This window comes from Rhincodon typus, chromosome 18 (assembly GCF_021869965.1).
Source record: "Rhincodon typus isolate 14 chromosome 18, sRhiTyp1.1, whole genome shotgun sequence".
NCBI classification, from domain to species: Eukaryota; Metazoa; Chordata; class Chondrichthyes; order Orectolobiformes; family Rhincodontidae; genus Rhincodon; species Rhincodon typus.
Genome location: NC_063349.1, coordinates 28,808,667 through 28,829,148, shown reverse-complemented (window position 1 = coordinate 28,829,148; position 20,482 = coordinate 28,808,667). Strand labels below are relative to the sequence as shown.

Sequence of the window (20,482 nt, the reverse complement as noted above, 5' to 3'; positions counted from 1 at the left end):
CGCTCATCCTGCTTGCATGTCCAAAGTGTGCCACATCTTCAGCTATGTCGTGGACAGCTAATCTCATCTTCTGTCATACCCCACCTTTTGATGCATCCAGATAGTGCCTAGATTTTGCATGCAGTCCAATTTGTCAACTATGCTTTATTGTGACCATGAAGCATTCTAGAAGACTGCTGAAGTGTATCAGTAGAAATGGGCAGCAGTGGACTATTCGTATCCTTGAATCTATTCTTCCAATCAGTTAAGTCGTGGGTGATCTGTATCTTGATTGCATTTGTCTGCCTTTTGATCTGTACCACTTGATCTCCTTAAGTGATAAATAAAAATCCGATTTTCAAATTTGAAAATAACAGTGACATGCATCCACAGTTATTTTGAGAAAATAATTCCAGAATTTAACTGCACTTTGTTTAAAAAGAATACTGTTATTTGATCCCTGAATAGCAGGTCTCTAATTTTAAGATTGCATCCCCTTTTTCTGGATTCCTTCACTGAAGGAAATTGTTGCCCTGTATCTGTCCCACCAAATTTAACATTTTGTCATTTTAAACAGCTAAATTGTATCAACTTGCAATTTTCTAATCAATAAAATTAAAATTTATGGAAACTGCCTATCAAGTATTAATCTTTTTAGCACTGATTTCATTCTGCTAAATCATTCAAGGCCGACATATCTCTTTAATGTGCAGCAGCAGAATCTGGGCACAACTTTAGATGATATCTTTGTAAAGCTCTACACAATTGAAGCATAATTTTCTCTCCTTTGAATTCCAGCCCTCCTGATGAGAGTGATGGCCACAGTCACAAACTGGCAAAAAGTGGAAAGTTGTGTTCCATGTGTAGCAGTGCTGGGGTCACTGTTATTCAACAATTGTGTAAATGATTTAGACTTAAATTGGAAGTTTAATTTTCAAAATTGAGGATGACACCAACTGGGGCTTGTGGGGACTGTGGAAAAAAATGCAAAGAAAAAGTAACAAACTTGCAGAATGGACATGTAATTAGCACATGAATGCCAGTACAGATAAGTGTGAGGTGGTGAGTTTTTGCAAGAATAAAGACAGTATACTTTTTGTTGATATTTTAAATCTTACAGAGAAGGAAAGGATCTGGAGGTACATGTTAGCTCTTTTTTTAATATCTATTTTTTAATCAACCTCTTCAGAGATGTAATGACATACCTCTGGAGCAGGTGGGACTTGAATCCAGGCCTCCTAGCCCCAAGGTGGGGATACTACCACTATGCCACAAGAGCCCTATGTATTAGCTCTGAACCAATCGTGTTTAATGACAGACAGGTGCTGGACATTAAACTGGGCATTCATTTATGAGCCTGTAAGAAATAGATTGACTTAAATTGTGGTTATTGGGATTGGAAGTGAATGTTTGTAAAATGTCATGTGAATAAATATAAATGTGTGTAACCTTTGGCTCCAGTTCTATCCTTCACCAATCGATTTCTGAAATAAAACAGTACAGATAAGCAGGCCACTAAAACTACTGACACAGCTTAATAAAGCCATTTAATAAGAATAAAGCAGCAAAGCAATGGCATTCAATTTTAGCATGATAAAGTTGGAAGGTGGAGTAGTAATGTTAAATTTTTATGGTACCTCAGGTATACCACACTTAGACTACTGTGCACAATGTGGCCTCCATAACAAAACACTAGAAACATTGCAAAAACTATTAATTGAAATGATTTCCAGTGCTTAGAAGTTATACTCAATGGCAGGGTTTGAATGGGTTAGGTCCCCTCCTGTCTTCTCTTTTCCAGTAGAAGAGTGACCTCAGAGAAAGAGATTTTAAAGAGTTTGATCAGGCAGACTTAGAAAAACAAAGTTTCCATTTTCTGGATAAAACCAAAGCTTGGAATTTTAAACATAAGTTGAAAAACAGAATATTGTAGTCTTTTTAAAATTGAAGTTAAAACAGATAATGTTGGACACATTGAAGGCGTTCGTTCTGACTTCAAGAATTCTGCTCACAGTACTTGGTCCCAGATATAGATGCTTTAATTACCACCATGCAGAGACAGCCTAGAGGCTGTACACTCTCTGTAGACTTCAACTTTAATAATAGCACAATCTATCAAACATTTCTATAATCGTAAGAGCCACTCGTAAATAACTTGTAAATTGGTGATGATTCATTTAAATAACGCTGGTATGGGGTCCTTTCTGCTGCTGAATGCATGTTGTGTGTGTTAAAGAGATAGGCATTGGTTGGAGCCTTGAACTCCAAAATGGAAAAGCTGGTAGAGCAGTTCCTGGTGCTGAAAGGCTTCCAATACCTGAATTGCTCTGGAAGACCCCTGTAGTAGTTGGCCGAGGGTATGTCAAGATGCATGGGAGTAGTTGCTTGCTGCGCAGGTTTACCAGAAACCAGCTGACAACAAGGAAGCAAGGAGGTCATCAATGCAGTTGGAGTGATTGGCTTTGCTGATTACAATGGCAATAAACAAAACTCCAGTTCCTTGAAGTTAGGGCCATATCCTTCACCATGGGGCAAATGGTTGATGGTGAACTTGTGCAGCTTGCAGAATACTACTGGATATTTTGACATGCCTTCTGCCAAGTATTAATAGGGGATTTCAACTTCCCCCACATTAACTGGTGTAGTCATTGTGTGAAAGGTTTGGTGAGAGTGGAATACTTAAATCCACTCTCAGCTGTTTAAGCCAATATGTACAAGGTCCTTTAAGAGAGGAGGCCATCCTAGACTTACTGTTAGATAGTAATGTTGATCAACTCATTGAAGTATCAACGAGGAAGCATTGTGAAGACTGCAATCATAACTCTCTTAGATTCGAGATTGTTATGGCAAAGGACAAGAATGGGCCTGAAATCAAAGTTCTCAATTGGAGGAAGGCTGATTTTAATAAGATCAGTTATGATTTGGCCAGGGTAGACTAGGAGTGGATACTTTCCAGTAAATCTGTCTCTGAACAGTAGGATGGATTCAAGAAGGAAATGTGGAGCATACAGGGCTAACAACATATTTCATAAAGAAAAAGAGCGGGACCAATAAATCCTGTGAACCCTGGATGATTTATTGGATTGGGGAAAAAGGGAGGCTTATTACAGATAATAAAGGCTCAAAACAATAGAAGCCTTCAAGAAGTATGTATTGTATAAGAGGAAACTTAAAAGAGAGATTGGGAAGCTAAAAGGGAACATGAAAGGATATTGGCAGTTAAAATAAAGGAAAACCCTAATTTATTTTACAGATATTTTAAGGGTAAAAGGTTGATGAGGGAAAGAGTAGAGCCCATTAAGGACCACAGTGGTTGTGCATGGAGCCAGAGAAAGTGGGTCGTGTTCTCAATGAATACTCTGGGTAACTTCTCGCAGTGAGAGAGCCGATGTGGGTATAGAAATCAGAGAGAAGGTCTGTGATACAATTAAAGAAATTAGCATAGATAGAGAGGCGGTTCTTCATGCTTTGGTAGACTTAAAATTAGATAAATTTATTCTAGCTCTTGAAGTTTATCCCAGGCTGTTGAGTGAGGCAAGGGAGGAATTAACAAGGGCATTTGTATTCTCTCTGCCCACAGGAGAGGTGCCAGAGGACTGGAGGACAGCCCTTATGATAGTAGTATTAAAGAAGGGAACAACCGATAAACCAGGAACAGGATGGTCAGTCTAACCTTGATGGTGGGGAAACTATTAGAAGTGATTCTGAAAGACAAAATTGATCTGCATTTAATCGAGTACAGTCAGCATGGTTCTGTTAACGGGAGGTCATGTCTGACTGACTTGATTAAATTTTTTTGAAGAGGTGACCAGGTGTAGGGGAGGGCAGTGCGTTTGATGTACTCTACTTGGATCTCAGCAAGATTTTTGATAAGATCCCACATGGGAGACCGATAGCAAAGGTAAAAGCCCATGGGATCCAAGGAAATTTGGCAAATTGGATCCACAATTAGGCAAGTGGCAGGAGTCAGTGGTGATGATTGATGGGTGTTTTTCTGACTGGATGTCTGTACAGCAGGATCCCACAGGGGTCAGTATTGGTCCCTTGCTGTTTATAAATGATGTAGACTTGAATGTAAGTGGGTTAATCAGTAAGTTTGCAGATGATACAGACATTGGCGGGGTAGTATATTAGTGAGGAGGATAGCCTTAGTTTACAATAGGATATAGATGGGCTGGTCAGATGGACTGATCAGTGGTAAATGAAATTCAATCCAGATAAATGTGTAGTGCTGCACTTAGGCAAGACATACAAGGCAGGGGAATACACGATGAACAGTAGGATCCTGGGAAGCTTGTGCAAAAGTCCCTTAAGGTGGTGGGACAAGTGGATAAAGTGATTAAGAAGGCATATGGGATATTTGCCTTTATTAGTTGCAGCATAGATTTTAAGAGTAATGAGGTTATGTTGAAAATATAAAATGATGGGTAGGCCACAACTAGAGTATTGTGTATAGTTCTGATATCCACATTATGGAGGTATGTGATAGCATTGGAAAGGATGTAGAGGAGATTTACCAGGATGTTGCCTAAGTTGGAGAGTTTCAGTTACGAAGAGACATTGGACAGACTGGGGCTGTTTTCCTTGGAGCAGAAGAGATTCAGAGGGAACATGATTGAGATTTATAAAATTATGAGGGGCATAGATAGGGCAGACAGGAATAAACTTTTCCCCTTGATGAAGGGATCAGTGATCGGGGCACAGATTTAAGGTAAGGTCAGAAGGTTTAGAGAAGATGAGGAAAAACATTTTCACCCAGAGGGTGTTGGGAATCTGGGAACCCTCCAAAGTGCATCCCACCCTGACCCACCCCTTACCCTATCCTTGCATTTCCCACCCTAACCCACCCCTTACCCTATCCTTGCATTTCCCACCCTAGACACTGTGGGTAATTTAGCATGGCCAATCCACCTACCCTGCACATCTTTGGACTGTACGATGAAACCGGAGCACCCGGAGGAAACCCAATCAGACACTGGGACAATGTGCAAAATCCACACAGTCGCTTGAGGCTGTTCTTTTATCAAAAACAGTCAGCTGTACATATTTTGCTGGTTGAAATTCAGTTATTGAACTAAATGACCAGGCGTCTTGATAGTTTTGGCCAGGTTGCTGAAATGTCCACGTTTTCATCTCCACAAAATTCTCGAATGGGGATTGTAGTTTGTGGTGCTTGAGGGTTGTGGGTTGTGGGTTGAGTTTGATTGGCAGGTTTCCCTGGGCTTTGAATCACATTTGGCTGTGGTTGAGTTTTAATTGATGTATGATCAATGGAGTGGCCATGGCCTAGTGGTGTTATCGCTAGACTGTTAATTCAGAGACCCAGGTAATGTTCTGGGAACCTGGGTTTGAATCCCACCATGGCAGATGGCAGAATTTGAATTCAATAAAAATCTGGAATTAAGGATCTAATGACGTTGATTGTTGGCAAAACCCTATCTGGCTCATTAATGTGAACTACTGCCACCCTAACTTACATGTGACTCCAAACCCTCAGCAATGTGGTTGATTCTTAACTGCCCTCTGTGTAATTAGGAATTGGCAATAAATGCTGATCTTGTCCCATGAATTAATTTAAAAATATAGAACTGGGAGTGTGGGTGAGTACTGACTTATGAGCTGGAACAGAGAGTGAGAGGCAGTAAGCAGGAATCTGAGACAACAAGGTGCAGAGCTGGATGAACACAGCAGGCCAAGCAGCATCATCGGAGCAGAAGATCTGCACCCATGTGTTCAATGTTTGGAGCAGCCCTGCCTCAGTGATTACTTATTCTGCAGCATTCCTGCCAGACGGGCTGTCCCACAGGACACTGCATACTATGTATTTTCTTCCTGTGAGGCTGGGTTGCTGTCACTGCTGACTTAACCTGTTGCAATGATGAAAATCTACATCACTGGCTCTTAGTGAGAGATAAAGGCTTGACTGAGGCAGAATTCTCACTCAGACTGTGCATTGAAGTCAGTCTTTGCAAGCAGAAGTATTGGGTTTTCATCAAGTTGAAATTCATTGAAGATTATTTGATCTTTGATCAGTTTGAAATAAAAGCTGAAACACCCAATTTTACTTATCATGTGCATGGCAAGCTTTTTCTCTGATGGCTGTCTTCAATAATTGAATGCCAACTGTGGCTTAACATATTCCAGGAAATGTCATTACAGGACTTCATACCTTTAAGGAGCTTTTGCCATTGACCCTCCAACGTGTCAATCAGTACGTGCCCTCTGTTGGCTTTTTAATGAGTCCCAGTTCAGAATTTTGAACACCTGGGCAACACGGTGGCTCGGTGGTTAACACTGATGTCTCACAGTGCCAGGGACCTTGGGTTCAATTCCACCCTGGAGCGATTGTCTGTGTGGAATTTGCACATTCTCCCTACAACTGCGTGAGTCTGCTCTGGTTTCCTCCCACAGTGCTCTGGTTTCCTTCCACAGTCCAAAGGTGTGCGGGCTACGTGGATTAACCATTGAAATAAAGGGATAGGGTAAGAGGTCAGGATGCTCTTCAGAGGGTCAGTGTGAACTCACTGAGCTGAATGGCCTGCTTCTACAGTATAGGGATTTCATGGTCGCTCTAGTTGGGAAGGCTGCCCAAGAATGGAGGAGTAACAGTTAAGCTATGTTATTATTGAATCGTAGAACAGGTTTGAATCATATAGTCTGCTGTCTTCTTCATCTGCTTTTACTTTCACTCATGGGAAAAATTTCAGACTTCTGAAAAGGAAAGCCAAGAGAATATAGAAATGATAGTAGACTAGCAGGAAACATAAACACAGGCTGTAAAAGCCTTTATGGGTATGTAAGCTACATAGAGTCAGGAGAATTTAAAAATGAAAGAAATGAAATGGCAGAGAAATGAAACAAACACTTGGCCTTTATATTCACAGAGGAAACTATTTGTGTCCTAGACATAATGGAGAATCTAGGGACTATTGTAATCAAAGCACTGCAAGATGTTAATATTAGTTTTAAAACAAGGACTAAAGAAGTTGAAGGGACTTAATGCCGATAAATCCTCTGGACCTGATTTCTATATCAGAATTTTGAAAGAAATGGCTGTAGAGGCGTTAATGCATTGGTCGTCATCTTTCAAAATTCTATGTATAATGCTGTTATTTAAGAAAGAAGGGAGAGAGAAAGTGGGGAACCACAGACCTGTTAGTCTAACATAAGTCATAGGGAAAATGCTAAAATCTATTACAAAGAAAGTGATAACAAGATGCTTAGAAAATATTGGTAGGATTGGGCAAAGTCAACATGTATTTATGAAAAGGAAATCATGCTTAACAAACCTGTCGTACTTTTTTGATGATGTATTGAAAAGAATGGATGAGAGGGGAAGAAGTAGGTGTGGTACGTTTGAATTTTCATAAAACTTTATAAGGTCCCACCCGAGAGGTTAGTAAACAAAAAGAGCGCACATGGAATTGGGAGTGGGGGGATGGGAATATCGTAGCATGCTGGCTGAAAGCTGACTAATGGTTCATGATTAGTTGGGTACGGCAAGGGTCAGTGCATGAGCTCCAGCTACTCTCTATCTATACCAAAGATGTGTGAGGATTAAATTACGAGTTTTCAGATGGCACAAGACTAGAGACGAGTGAGAGTTTTGAGGGTGATATAAAGAGTCTTCAAGGGCGTTTGGAGAGCTAAAGTGAGTGGGCAAAATTTGGCAGCTAGAATACAGTGTGGAGAAATGTATGATAACCCACTTTGGTTGGAAAACAGAAATAGAGTATTTCTTAAATGTTTAGAGGCTGGGAGGAGGCGGTGCGGCAGTAATGTCACAGGTCCAGAACCCCAGGCTCAAGATCTGGGCACATGTTTGTATCCTTTCATGACAGATGGTGACATTTGAATTCAATAAAAATCTGGAATAAAAGAACTAGCTTGATGGCAATCATGTAATCACTGCTGATTGTCATAAAAACCATTGTTGTGTACTAACATCCTTTGGCAGATGTGGGATGTGGAGACTGTCTTTACGCAGTCTGGCCTACATGTAATTCCAGATCCAAAGCAACATGGTTAACTCTTAAGGCCCTCTGGTCAATTTGAGATGAGCATTAAATACCTGTTAAGACAATAATGCCTATTGTCTAATGAATGAATCTTAAAAAAGGTGTTAACAGTCTAAACAACTTGGATGTTCATAATCATGATCCACTGAAAATTGATTTGCAGATACAACAAATAATTAAGAAGGCAAATGATCTATTTTATGAGATGCTTTCATATGTAAATAAAGATTATTATATTGGTGAGACTGTACCCACAGTGTGCACTTCTGTTCTCCTTATCCACACAAAGATACACTTGCCAACAAAGGTTCACCAAATTAATCTCTGTGATGGAGGGATTGTTGTATGAGCAAAGATTACATTGACAGGGTCTATATTTTCTGGGGTTTAGAAGAATAAGAGGTGATCTCATTCAATTATACAAAATTCTAATAGGGATTGATGGGGTAGATGCATGAAGTATTTCCACTGGCTGACCCAGGGGGTGGAAGCAGGCACAACAAATAACAAACCATTTACGATTGAAAGTAGGAGGAATTTCCTAACTCAGAGTAGGTATATCTTTCAAATTCTCTTCCCTAGAGGACTGTGGAGACTCTTGTCATTGAGTATGTTTAAGATTTGCATTAATAGATTTCTACATATTAAAAATGTCAAAGGATACAGGGGTGGTGCAAGTAAATGGTGTTTGATATTACTGAATGTTGATGATGCCCCAAAGTGTTGGATGATCTACTCCTGCACTGATTTCTTAAGTTTTTAAAAATTATGTCAGTGGATACATTTTGATCATGTTACTATGAAATTTTTTATTCGTTCAGGGTTTGTGGACCTTGTTGACTAGGTCAGCATTTGTTGTGCATCCTAACTTGCTCTTGATAACATGGTGGTGAGCTGCTGCCTTGAGGTGCTACAGTCATTGGGGTTTAGGCATATCTGCAATTCTGTTGGGAATGGAGTTGGAGGATTTTGATCCCTCAATGGTGATGGAATAGTGATCTAGTTTCAAGTCAGGGTTGTGTGTAACTTGAAGCAAAACTTGCAAATGGCAGTGTTCTCATCTATCTGCTCCCCACATCCTTCTAGGTTGTTGTGATTGGGAGGTGCTGCCATAGGAATCATGAGTTGCTGCGCAGCATCTTACCGATGGATCATACTGCTACATGGTGTATCACTGGTGAAGGAGTGAATGTTCAAAGCGGTGGATATCCATGCAGACCAAGCAGACACCTTTGACCTAGATGGGGTTGATCTTCATGAGTGTTGCTGAAATTGCATCCATCCAGACAAGTGGAAAGTATTCTGTCACAATTCGGACTTGTTCCTTTGTAGATCACTCACAGGCATTGGGAAGGCAGGGGGTAAATTTCTTGCTGCAGAATTCCTAGCTTCTTAGCTGCTCTTGTAGCCACAGTATTCATGTGCAGTTAGTTCCAGTTCAGTTACTGGTCAGTGTAACCCCAGGGATTTGATGGTGGAGAACTTAGCAACTATAATACCATTGAATGTCAGGGGGAATTGATTCAAATTTGTCTTGTTTAAGATGGCCATTGGCTTGCACTTCTATCATCTGAATGTGTATTGTCATCTATCAGCCCAAATTGTTGGCCTTGCTGCATACAGACAGCAGCTTCTTCACTATCTGAGAAGTCATGAATGGTGTGGAACATTGTGCAATCACTTCTGACCTTATGATGGAGGAAAGGTCGTTAAAGCCCCCGAAGATGGTCAATCCTAGGTCACTATCCTGAGGAGCTCCTGCAGAGATGCCCTCCGACTGAGATGATTGATCTCCACCAACCACAACCATTTTCCTTTTTGCTAGGAATGATGCAGACCAGTAGATTCCCATTGACTCCAATGTTGCCAAGGCTCCTTGATGCCACACTTGATCAAATGCTGTCAAGGAATGTTACTCTGGAGTTTCATTCTTTTGTCCATGTTTGGACAAAGACAATAATGAGGTCAGGAGCTGAGTGGCCCTGACACAATACAAACTGAGCATCAGTGAGAAATATTTAATAATTGCTTTCCTCTTGTTGGTACAGATATTCAATCCCACTTCAGTTTTGATTTGGTAAATCTTTGGTTTAAGCCATTACCAAAGTTTTGATAATATTAGTATTAAAAGTGCAACTGTGCCCAAAAGAACTGCCAAACAGTAGGAGCTTAAAATGGCAAACAGATCATGCATACTAGATTAAAGTCTTATTTTTATTATTTTTTATGGACGTGCACTTAATGCTAAGGTCCTGGGGACTGTTGCTGAACAAGAAGACCTTGGAGTGCAGGTTCATATTTCTTTGAAAGTGGAGTCACAGGTAGATAGGATAGGAAGAAGACATTTGGTATGCTTGCCTTTATTGGTCAATGTATTAACTAAAGGAGTTGGGAGGTGATGTTGCGGCTGTACAGGACATTGGTTCGGCCACTTTTGGAGTATTGTGTGCAATTCTGGTCTCCCTGCTATAGGAAAGATGTTGTCAAGCTAGAAAGGTACCAAAAAGATTTATCAGAATCTTGTCAGGGTTGGAGGGTTTGAGCTTTAGGGAGAGGTTCAGTTGGCTGGGGCCATTTTCCCTGAAGTGTCAGAGGCTGAAGGGTGACGTTATAGAGGTTTATAAAATCATGAGGGGCACGGAAAATGGTAAATTGGCAAGGCCTTTTCCCCAGCACTGGCGAGTCCAAAACTAGAGGGCATAGGTTTAAGGTGAGAGGGGAAAGATATAAAAGGGACCCAAGGGGCAACTTTTTCACGCAGAGACTGGTGCGTGTATGGAATTAGCTGCAAGAGGAAGTGGTGGAGGCTGGTACAATTACAACATTTAAAAGGCATCTGGATGGATATATGAATAGGAAAGGTTTAGAGGGATATGGACCAAATACTGGCAAATGGGACTAGATTTATATAGGGTATCTGGTCGGCATGGACGAGTTGGACTGAAAGCTCTGTTTCCATGCTCCGTATCTCCATGATTCTATGACTCTATATCCTTGAGTATTTATTTTGAGAAACTGAGTTAAGTTTGGATGGTTCCGACAAACACAGTAAAGTAATTCTTGATTTCAGCATGCAGGATGGTCCATAGGTATGGTTGTGGTACTGATTCAAAGTTACTCTGCTGAAATTTTCATTTGCAGCCTCAAATTCAACTCTAGCTACATAATGTTTTGCATGGGAGGACAAATCGTAAACACCATTGTGCTGTTACTATGATTGCATATTTTGACAGTTAATCTATATTTTCTGCCCATTTACAGGATTTTCCAGGATATGCTCGTGTGAGCCCAATACACTTAACCAACGGTAGCCCTCGTACTTGCAGGAACCCTACGTTGGGTGCTATAAGTCCAGATGGAGCCAGACTTGTCAACAGACGCAGGTAGGATGATCTCCAAAACTATTTCTTTTTAAAATGAATGCTTTCTGCATATAAGATCTCTAATTATTTTTCTTACTTTCATGCTCTCTGTATAAAACTAAGAAATGTTGTGTTCTACACATCTCCTTAATTATCCATGGGATCAGGCAGCTGAAAGAGCATTACTATACAATTTCATGTAATTATTCTTCTTGATAAAGAGTACAATTTAATTCCAATGATGTTTTCGTAACCCTACAGCTCATCATTGTTGAAATAATTTCACATGTTTACATAATTTGAAAAACATATTTTCAATTGGGCACTACATGGTCAAATTGTACCCAGATTTTGGCTAAAGTAATAACACCATGTTAACAGTGGTTTTACCTATTTGAACACTCACAGCATAGTTCAGTAGATACTGGAGAGGAAAACATTGGTCATGGGACTGTAAAAACATAATCTTCAGTCCGTTTCCCAATGGATAAACAAAACATAAGTGACAATTTTATTTCCCTCCACCCACAGAAAAAGTAGTAGTAGAGTTAAATACACGTGGTTGATTTAATTACTATAATCCCATTATGCTTATAATTTGATTCAGCCCTTCTACAACAATCATAATTCATGTGAAGGAACCCTATGAATCGATCACCTCAGGGTATATGAGATCTCAGAGTAATGTTCTCCACAGTAGATACTGACGTGAAATATTCACTTAGGATCTCACCTGTTTCCTATGGATCCACACATAGATGGCTTTGTTGATCTTTCAGGGGCCCTATTCTCTCCCTAGTTACTCTTTTGTTCTGAATATACTTGTAGAATCTCTTTGGATTCTCGTTAAACTTATCTGCCCAAGCTACCTCATGTCCTCTTATGCATTCTGAATTCCCTCCCTAAAGTGTACCCCTACATCGTCTATACTCCTCAAGGGATTCACTTGATCCAAGCTGTCTATACCTGACATACGCCTCCTCCTTTTTCTTGACCAGAGCCTCAATATCACTTATGGTTACAAAAGCATATAACTTTGCTGAAAAGTTAATTTGATACTTTTGTGGGACATTAGTGTCTGAATAAAAAAGTGACTGCCCAACAACAGGGTTTGGATTGGTTGTAAATGGTAGTTAGTCTCAGCACAGAGAGGAGATTGGGCAGTTGGGATTATTCCTCCTATGGTCATGACATTGTCCATCAAGCAAACTCATTCTATTTGAAAACTTCAGCAAAACTCAAGGTTATTTCAACACACAAAGTATAATGGTTTATTTTTCATATTTTAAAGTGGCCACTTTTCATTCAGATTGGCGCAAGGTAAAAAATTGTTTAGATTTAAAGTTAAAAGACTGTTTTAATTATCAAAATTGGCAGGTATGATGTGGTGGGCATTATGGAGATGTGGCTGCAAAGGGATCAGGACTGGGAGCTAAATATCCAAGGATGTACATCCTATCAAAAAGACAGGCAGGTGGGCAAAGGGGTAGGTGTTGCCTTATTAGTAAGAAATGAAATTATATCAATAGCAAGAAACAAAATAGGGTCAGATGCTGTTGAATCTGTGTGGGTAGAGTTGAGGAACCACAAAGGTAAAACAAAACCATAATGGGAATTACCGAACAGTAGTCAGGATTGGGGCACAAGATATACCAGGAGATAGAAAAGGTGCGTAAGAAAGGCAAGTTTATAGTGATCATGGGAGATTTCAATATGCGGGTGGACTGGGAAAGTCAGGTTGGTAGTGGATTGCAAGAAAAGGAGTTTGTGGAATGTCTGATACGGCTTTTTGGAGCAGCTTCTAGTGGACCCAACTAGGGAACAGGCAATACTGGATTTAGTGTTGTGCGGTGAGGCAGACTTGATAAGGGAGCTTAAGGGTTCCTTTACCTTAGGAGGCATTGACCATAATATGATAGAATTTACTCTGCAATTTGAGAGAGAGAAGATGGAATCAGATGTAATGGTATTACAGTTGAATAAAGGCAACTTTAGAGGTATGAGGGAGGAGCTAACCAGAATTGACTGGGAGAGGAGCCGAGCAGGAAAGACAGTGGAACAGCAATGGCAGGGGTTTCTGGGATTAATTCTGGAGACACAGCAAAAATTCATCCCTAAGAAAAAGAAGCATATTAAAGAGAAAATGAGGCAACCATGGCTGATACGGGAAGTCAGTGATAGCATAAAAGCAAAAGAGAAAGCGTATAATGTGGTGAAGGGCAGCAGGAAGCCAGAGGATTGGGAAGCCTATAAAGACCAACAGAGGACAATGAAAAAAGAAATAAGGAGGGAAAAAATTAAATATGAGGGTAATGTAGCCAGTAATATAAAAGAAGATTAGAAGAGTTTCTTTACAAATATAAAGGGCAGAAGAGAGGCAAAAGTGGGCATTGAGCCATTGGAAAATGATACTGGAGAAGTAGCAACGGGAAACAAAGAAATGACTGAAGAACTGAATAAGTACTTTGCATCAGTCTTCACGGTGGAAGACACAAGTAATATCCCAAAAATTCAAAGTCAGCAGGTGGACAGAGCTGAATATGGTGGCCATCTCCAAGGAGAAGGTGCTGGAAAAACTGAAAGGTCTGAAGGTGGATAAATCACCTGGACCAGATGGACTATACCCCAGAGTTCTGAAGGAGATAGCTGAAGAGATGCAGGGACATTAGTGGTGATCTTTCAAGAATCCTTGGAGTCAGGGAGGGTCCCAGAGCACTGGAAAATTGATAACGTAGCCCTCTTGTTTAAGAACGGAGTAAGGCAAAAGACGGGAAATTACAGGCCAATTAGTCTGACCTCGTTCGTTGGTAAGATTTTGAAGTCTGTTATGAAGGATAAGATTTCCAAATACTTAGAAGTACGTGGTAAAATAGGGCAAAGTCAGCATGGTTTGATCAAGGGGAGGTCATGCCTGACAAATCTGTTAGAATTCTTTGAGGAGGTAATGAGCAGGTTAGACCAAGGAGAGCCAATGGATGTTATTTACCTGGATGTCCAGAAGGCCTTTGACAAGGTGCCACTTGGGAGGCTACTGAGTAAGATAAGGGCCCATGGTGTTAGAGGCAAGGTACTAGTATGGATAGAAGATTGGCTGTCTGGCAGAAAGCAGAGAGTGGGAATAAAAGGGTCTTTCTCAGGATGGCAACCAGTGACTAGTGGTGTTCCACAAGAATCAGTGTTGGGACCACAACTTTCCATTTTACACATTAATGATCTAGATGAAGGAACTGAGGGCATTCTGGTAAAGTTTGCAGATGACACAAAGATAGGTGAAGGGACAGGTAGTGTTGAGGAGGCAGGGAGGCTGCAGAAGGATTTAGACAGGTTAGGAGAGTGGGGAATGAAGTGGCAGATGGAATACAACATAGGAAAGGGTAAGGTCATGCATTTTGGTAGGTAGAATAGAGGCATGGATGATTTTCTAAATGGAGAGAAAATTCAGAAATCTGAAGTGCAAAGGGACTTGGGAGTCCTAGTCCAGGATTCTCTTAAGGTAAACTTGCAAGTTGAGTCGGTAGTTAGGAAGGCAAATACAATGTTGGCATTTATTTCGAGAGGACTAGAATATAAAAGAAGGGAAGTACTTCTGAGGCTTTATAAAGCTCTGGTCAGACCACGTTTGGAGTATTGTGAGCAATTTTGAGCCTCATGTCTCAGGAAGAATATACTGGCCCTGGAGCAGGTCCAGATGAGGTTCACGAGAATGATCCCAGGAATGAAAGGCTTAACTTATGAGAAACGTTTGACTCTGGGTCTATTCGCAATGGAGTTTAGAAGTATGAGGGGAGATCTAATTGAAACTTACATAATACTGAAAGACCTGGATGGAGTGGATGCTGGGAAGGTGTTTCCATTGGCAGGAGAGACTAGGACCCAAGGGCACAGCTTTAGAGTAAAGGGAAAACCCTTTAGAACAGAGATAAGGAGAAACTTCTTCAGCCAGAGTGATGAGTCTACGGAATTCATTGCCATAGAAAGCTGTGGAGACCAGGTCATTGAGTGTATTTAAAACAGAGATAGGATCTTGATTGTCAAAGAGATCAAGAGTCATGGGGAGAAAACGGGAGAATGGGGTTGAGAAACTTATCAGCCATGAATGAATGGCGGGACACAGTTGATGGGCAGAATGGCCTAATTTCTGCTCTTATGTCTTATGATCTTAGAATCTCATCCTGAGTGAAATAACTCCATGGAGGCCGGTATCCCATCACCAAGTCAACCTTTATTTACACGTAGAAAATCCTTGACACCGATCCAGCTCCCTTAGATTCAACTCTGAGTGAGCAGGATGTCTGACACTCCTGTTCTTATTTGTCAGCCAGGGCTCTCTGGGGCAATTAACAGCCCCAATCAGGGAACTCCTATTCTGAGGTCCATGTGCCTGACATTGTTACAATCACTACATCCCTCCACTGTCTGAGTGTGAGGACATTGGCTAGTTCTTGTTTTTGTAGTTTTTCCTGGGGCATTTTAGCACCAGGACAGGTTCCTCAAACTCTGTCTCTGAGATGTGTGGTCTGTAATGCACAATAGCTCACCGCTAGGAGCTGGAGCATCAGGGAAGAAATTTGTTCCCTTCGCCAGGTAGCAAAGGCATTGAGACTGCTATATCCGCCATGTCCATCGCAGGTTCCAAGGTCTCTTCAATGCTTAATGGAGAGGGGGATCCCACAGGTTCCAGAAGTCAGAGAGCCTGTCGAGGAGCCAGGCATGTTTTGCTCCCACGCCATTTATGAGTTTGCAACTTTTATAACATCTACATGCTTGTTCAGGACTGTTGCAGCTACCTAAACTTTATATGTCACTGGACCTGACCTCCATGCTTCTTACCCATGTAGAGCTGTTCCTGTGGTTCCTACACCAAACTTTGTCCCCTGAAATAAACTGTCTGGCGTTGGTGTTCTTGATGGCATTTCCCCACCCCCAGGTCAGGGAAGATCAGAATCGACCTGGTGTGGAGTCTTCTCCCCATTAACAACTCATTAGGAGCTATCCCAGTAGTTGCTTGAGGGGTGGACCTATAGTCAAATAGGAACTGAGACAGTTTGGTATTGAGTGAAGCTGTAGACTTTTTTTAAGCCTGTCTTCAAAGTTTGGGCTACTCTTTCTGTCGGACCATTAGATGATGGATGGTACGGAACTGTCCTTATGGCGAATATCATTCGACTTTAGGAAATACTCAAATTCCCTGCTGGTAAATGATGGCCTGTTATATATGACCAACACTTCCAGACGTCCATGTATTGCAAAAGATGTGTGTAGTATTTCTATTGCCGTCCCTATGTTTGACAAATGAACTGTATGCATGTCCAGCCACTTCGAGCAAGCATCTAAAATGACTAAGAACATTGATCCCATGAAAGGACCTGCATAGTCAACATGTAACCAAGTCCAGGGCTTACCCAGCCATTCCCACAAATGTTGGGGAGCTGCTGCTGATAACTGCATGGTGAGGCAGTACCCAGAGTGCCAAAAAGGACAAAAAAAGTTAAGTCTGTATCCAATCCTGGCCACCAGACTTAACTGCTTGCAAACATCTGCATTTTGGAAACTTCTGGATAACCCTGGTGGAGTTCAGCCAGTATCTGGTGGCAACATTGCTTGGGACAAACATTCTTGCTCCCCGTAATAATATGCCATCCTCTACTCTGATCTAATCTCTCCAGGTCCGAAAAGTTTTCAATTCTGATTGTGACGGCCCTTTGGTTTCACCCATCATCACCAGCTCTGACTGGGAGTATGTCCAGAAAATTTAAAACCATTATGAATTCGTCTAGTGGTGGTACCACCAGCGGTCACTTGGGGTGCCTGGAACACACACTTTCCCTTCTAAGGTGTATGCCTGCCCTGGAGAAACATTTACGGACTATGTCCAAGTTCTCTAAGTGCTCCTTATTGGTCTTCCCCATTATTAGCATGTCATCTATATAAATGGTGACCTGGGGTAGACCTTGTAAAATGTTCTGTATCGTCTGTTGAAAAGTTGCATAGGCTGACGATACCCCAGATGGCTATCTCGTATATTGGTACAATCCCTTATGGCTAATAATTGTAGCATAGTTCTGGGAATCCTCATCCGACCGCAATTGCAAGTACACATGGCTCATGTCCAGCTTCTTGAAGGATAGTTTCCCCCCTCCCCCTCCTACCAGCTTTGTGCGAGGGATTGGGTATTTTTCTGGCTGCAAAAAGCAATTTACCATTTTTCAAAGTCCCAAATAACCTAATGACGAAGTAGCGCTCCAAAAACTGCTGGACCTTAACCTGGTGTTGTGTGACTTCTGACTTTGTTCACCTGGTCCAATACCGGCACCTCCACATCATAACTCAAAGATGACTGCTGCGAGCAAATTTCTTCAGGAGTGTATTTTTCTGTCATTGCTCCTGAAATAACCCCACAGAGGCCAGTCTCCTGTCACCAAGCCACCTTTTATTTACATGTGGAGAGTCCTTGACACTGATCCAGCTCCCTCAGAGGCAGCTGTCCAAGTGAACAGGGTGTCTGACACTTCTGTTTATTTCTGTCAGCCAGGGCTCCCTGATTGGGCTTGTTCACCAGTGTAATCAGGGAACTCATATTCTATGAGGTTCACCTGGCTGACCTCGTTATAATCACTACACAGAGAACTAGCACTTAGACAATTTTCCGTGCATCCATTGAGAAATTTTAACCGTCAGGGCCCTTGGGATTCTGTACCCATTTTGAAGGCAAATCTTAATTTTTCTGCTGTAGTGAGCAGTATTCTCATGGTGTTCTATTACAGCTCTGATCCAATATAATATCAGATGGTTCAGAGGCCCAGCTAGTTTCCAAGCAAGTAGATTTGATAGGTTGGTAGAGCGCTGTCAGTAAAGAAGAGTGATGGCTGACAAATCTTCTTGGGCCCACGGGATTGACTGGTGGCAGCACGAAAACTATTTATTGCTTTGGACCTGCTTGTTCTTAGCCACTGACTCTTACATACCATCTGTAGCACAAATTCATGTTACGACTGTACAAGACATTGCTGAGGCCATATTTGAAGTACTGCGTACAGTTCTGGTCACGCTAATGTAGGAAGGATGTTCTTAAACTGGAAAGGGTGCAAAGAAGATTTACAAGGATGCCATCAAGACTGGAGGGTTTTGAATTATGAGGCGAGGTTGGACAGACTGGGACTCTTTCCCTTGGAGCGTAAGAGACTGAGGAGTGACTTTTATAGAGATTTATAAAAGCATGTGAGGCATGGATAAGGTCTTTACCCAAGATCATTTTCCCAGGGTAGGGGAGTCCAAAACTAGAGGGCATTGGTTTAGAGTGAGAGGTGAAAGATTTAAAAGCAACCTGAGGGGCAACCTTTTCACACAGAGGGTGGTGTTGGATATGGATCGAGCTGCCTGAGGAACTGGTAGTCGCCAGTACAGTTACAATATTTAAAAGGCATTTGGACAGGTACATGGATAGGAAAGGTTTAGAGGGATATGGGCCACATGCAGGCAAATTAGACTAGTTCAGTTTAAGAAAACTAGTCTGTTTCCATACTGTATGACTCTTAAGCGACCACACAGTTCTACTTGTACTTCAGATTTTTTTAAACAACTAATAATCCAAATTTTGTTTCCAAAATAGTAGTAATAAAACATACGTAGTTCTTGCAAAGGCAGATTTACATTTATAACTTAAATCTATGCAGGCTCATGTCTATGATCATTAATCTCTCAATACTTTCATATTTTGATATCCTATTCTTTTCTCTTTTCCAATTCCTGCACTACAACTCTCAGGTCTTAACTGGAAACATTCCAGTTTGGGATTTCCTGCAGCTGCTTTTTGGTTGACGTGTCAAGAAATTCACTTCAGTTTGAAGGTGACAGTGATCCCCTCATAACCCTTCAAAACATTCCTTGCATTAAAGAGAAAGCAGAGTTAACATTTCAGAACACTAAGGAAATGTCAGTGCACCCAAAATGCTAACTCTGCTTTCTGCCAGACCTGCTGAGTTTTCCAGCAATTTCTGTTTTTGTTTCTGATGTCCAGCATCCACAATTGTTTGTTTTTTATAACCTTGTAATACATGTTGTTTATAGACAACTCAGCAGACAATGGCAAATCTAGCTCCTGCAAAATTCTTGAGAGCTCACATATGTCAGTTGAGACTGCGTTGTGAACTTCAAGAATCCACCCTTTTAGAGCTGGAAGTAACTGATTGTGTTTAAATATCAAACAAACTCTCAATGAATAACCAGCCTGTCATATGAAGCATTGCGAAGAGAGTGCCTTATTTCTGTACTGTTTTGCCTGAGTACCTCCTGCTCTTTAAACCACCAAGGTGCAATAAGAAAAATTGTAAACTCGTTGAGTTTTAAAAATTAAATCAGTTGTTCAATAGTTTAAATTTCTTTTAATGCAGCAAATCGTCTACCAATGCTGCAAAATAAACAATGTCAGTTTGTTAACCCTGGTGCATGCTTTGCTTTTTTTTGCAGCCCATTAAGTTACCCAGCGTTCAACAGGTACTCTTCTTCTTCATTGTCATCACAAGCATCAGCTGAAGTTAGCAACATCACTGGGCAGTCTGAAAGCTCTGACGAAGTCTTTCAAATGCAGGTATATCACGTCTTCTCCAAATGGAAACCACTCTAATAGTCGAGGTAAAGTCATTGTAGTCCTCCCAGGCCATAGGGCTGCTCTCTCGTTTGAGAGATGACAAGTGGTAATTGAATCTGAGGGTCACCTCACTTCAGGTGAGAGGAGAAATTAAAGGAAGAGAGTCCTTCAGGGTAACCTAGCTGGTGCAGGCATTGAAGCCACGCTGTTGGTTTCCCTCTGCATTACAAGCCAGCTGGCCAGCGAACTGAACTAATTGACCTGCAACCCTAATAGTATTATTCAAATCAATGTGTCCAGTTTTGATTCAACATCTCCGTACTTGAACTGGCTAAATTTATGGAGCTGTGTTGCTTCCAGTGACGTAAGTAGATTTCAAAAATGAGACATTACTGTACAATAGATTTTGCTGAGGCAAGATGGAAGGTGGCTCAAGTTTTTTTTTTTATTCGCTCACAGGATATGGGTGTTGCTGGCTGGGCTAGCATTTATTGCCTGTCCCTAATTACCTTTGAGAAGATGGTGGCGATCTGCCT

General features: G+C 41.2%; 1 protein-coding gene across 5 annotated transcripts in view; it reads left to right on the top strand.

Moving 5' to 3' along the window:
- Positions 1 to 20,482, top strand: part of LOC109917580 (dedicator of cytokinesis protein 4) — a 410,977-nt gene that overhangs the window by 366,347 nt on the left and 24,148 nt on the right. For all 5 annotated transcript variants that reach the window (XM_048607674.1, XM_048607672.1, XM_048607673.1 and 2 more), the window contains 2 exons: positions 11,259 to 11,380; positions 19,826 to 19,946. In XM_048607674.1, coding sequence (XP_048463631.1) covers positions 11,259 to 11,380; positions 19,826 to 19,946 — 243 coding nt within the window. The remainder of the gene's footprint in view (positions 1 to 11,258; positions 11,381 to 19,825; positions 19,947 to 20,482) is intronic.